General features: G+C 34.1%; 1 protein-coding gene across 2 annotated transcripts in view; it reads right to left on the bottom strand.

Moving 5' to 3' along the window:
- The window catches only part of SGCZ (sarcoglycan, zeta), a 1069593-nt gene that overhangs the window by 108005 nt on the left and 959511 nt on the right, over positions 1 to 2077 (bottom strand). For both annotated transcript variants that reach the window (XM_012640949.1, XM_012640950.1), the window contains one exon: positions 516 to 603. In XM_012640949.1, the coding sequence (XP_012496403.1) occupies positions 516 to 603 (88 nt within the window). The remainder of the gene's footprint in view (positions 1 to 515; positions 604 to 2077) is intronic.

Below are 2077 nucleotides of genomic sequence, written 5' to 3'. Positions count from 1 at the left end.
CTTTTATCTATAACTTCTAAAGCCTATACACTTAAAGTATTGTTAATTTCGCCATCGTGTTTGTAACTGATAAATATTAATATTTCTTATACTCAATTAGTGAAATTTCTATTTATATAAGCAGATATTTATCAGAAAATTATTTCCCTAAAAAAGTATACATAGACCTCATGATGTTATATCACCTCATATGTTTGTTTAAGCTTATTTACTATACTTGAACATATACTATGGAAACACTTGTTAGGAAAATGGTATATTTCATAATTCAAGAGTAATGAACGGCAAAATAAGTGTAATTCAGTCTCATAATAAGGCATTGATAAAAGTAATTACTAAATAGAGGAAACCATAGCTAGCCTTATGACACATCAAATCATGTGCAAGATAATTGGGATGTCATGTCTACTTATAGATCAAAGAAATAACACACTTTAACTTTTCCCAATTAAAACAAGTACAGAGTCTTCAATGCAGTAAGATGGTAGGAGCAATCTTTACCCCAAAACACTCACCTACTGTCAGCTGTCCAGTTAACTGCCCCATGTGATTTCTTGCATTCACTGTTACATTTCTGTCAGACTGTAAGACCAGTGGACTATCCTGGGAAACATGTATAAAATAAATAAATCAAATAGAAAATAGAAACATAGTCAAACTTATAGAAATTATACTGTATTTGATTGGGCATTATCAAAATTATATTTCTTTGCTTTATAATAGGCAATTATTTTAACGTTCCAAATGTTGGTTGACAATATAAAAATATAAGTGCTGCATAATAATTACTTGACAGAAAAGGAATGTCTACATTTTCATAAGTGGGCATTCGCTATCAGATGCGAGCATTTCCAACTCTACCGATCGTTGTACATCAATGATGTAGTGATCCCTCTTCTGCCCCTCTCCCGGAACCATCCATGTGTGTCTCTGTAGACCTTATCCCAATGGGGGAAGTCCCTTCTTAAGTTTAACTTGCAACTTTCAGCTCTCAGCTTAAATGTCGCCTCCTCAAAATTGCCTCATCTGCTCCCTGCAACTATAAATTCATTTCATCTCCAACCCCCTAATCTGCCTTTATTTTGTTTAAAGTACTTATCACAAGGCAAATTTATTTTGCTGATGTATGCATTTACTTGGGTTTTGCTTTGTCTTATTTTGTTTTACTTGATTCTGTCACAAAAAGAAATGTCCAGGGACAGTGATCATGACTATCCTGTGTACCCAGTTACACCCCGCCTGCTTAGCATACTGCTGAAGGAAGGCATTTATGAAGAGTGTATTAAGTGGATAAAAATATCTGCATAATAATATTGACACTACCTTATTTTCTGACTTCATGTAGAAATATTCTGTAAATCATAGCGTGGTTTATGTATGGAAATATACAAAAATATAAGATGTTTGTTTGGAAATTCTCTTTTAGGATATATAACTGGTTACATGTTGACTTTAATTATTAATTTAGCACTTCACAGTAAAATAGTTTATTGAAGGACAATACCACTGCCTGAAGAACCCACATAATAGGCTTTTGCCACCACCTGCCTCAGACAAGCAACTTACAACTGCCTCTATTCTCATGTTTATAATCTAGGACATAAGTAGGGTGATCATTTATAAATATTGTCCATTCATTTATTAAACAAATATTCGCGGAGCACTCACTATGTACAATGCAATGTTCTAGAGGTTGAGACATTTTAGTGATGAAAACATAGAACACTATGTTCCATGCAAACTTGGAGCTTACATCCTGGATATTGGAATTCTATGAAAATCTCTCTCAATACCATCCTCACCTTCTAGGCAGTATGTCACATCTATGTCAATGTCAATATACAAGTGCTTCATATATAAGCCATATAAAAACTCTTTCAAGATTAATATTTTGAATTTGCAATTTGAACATACATAGAAAGACTTTATAAACTTTTCCCTAATGGTGTTTTGGTCCCCTTCTGGCTACATGCAAAGCACTGAGCAAAGATACACACACACACATACACACTTTCTTTTAAAAGTGGGTTTTTGTCTCCCATCCAGGTACTGACCGGGCCCGACCCTGCTTAGCTTC

The sequence above is a fragment of the Propithecus coquereli genome, unplaced genomic scaffold, assembly GCF_000956105.1.
Source record: "Propithecus coquereli isolate 6110/MARCELLA unplaced genomic scaffold, Pcoq_1.0 Scaffold159, whole genome shotgun sequence".
NCBI classification, from domain to species: domain Eukaryota; kingdom Metazoa; phylum Chordata; class Mammalia; order Primates; family Indriidae; genus Propithecus; species Propithecus coquereli.
Note: the sequence above shows the minus strand (reverse complement) of the source record. Positions and strands in the feature narration are given on the sequence as shown.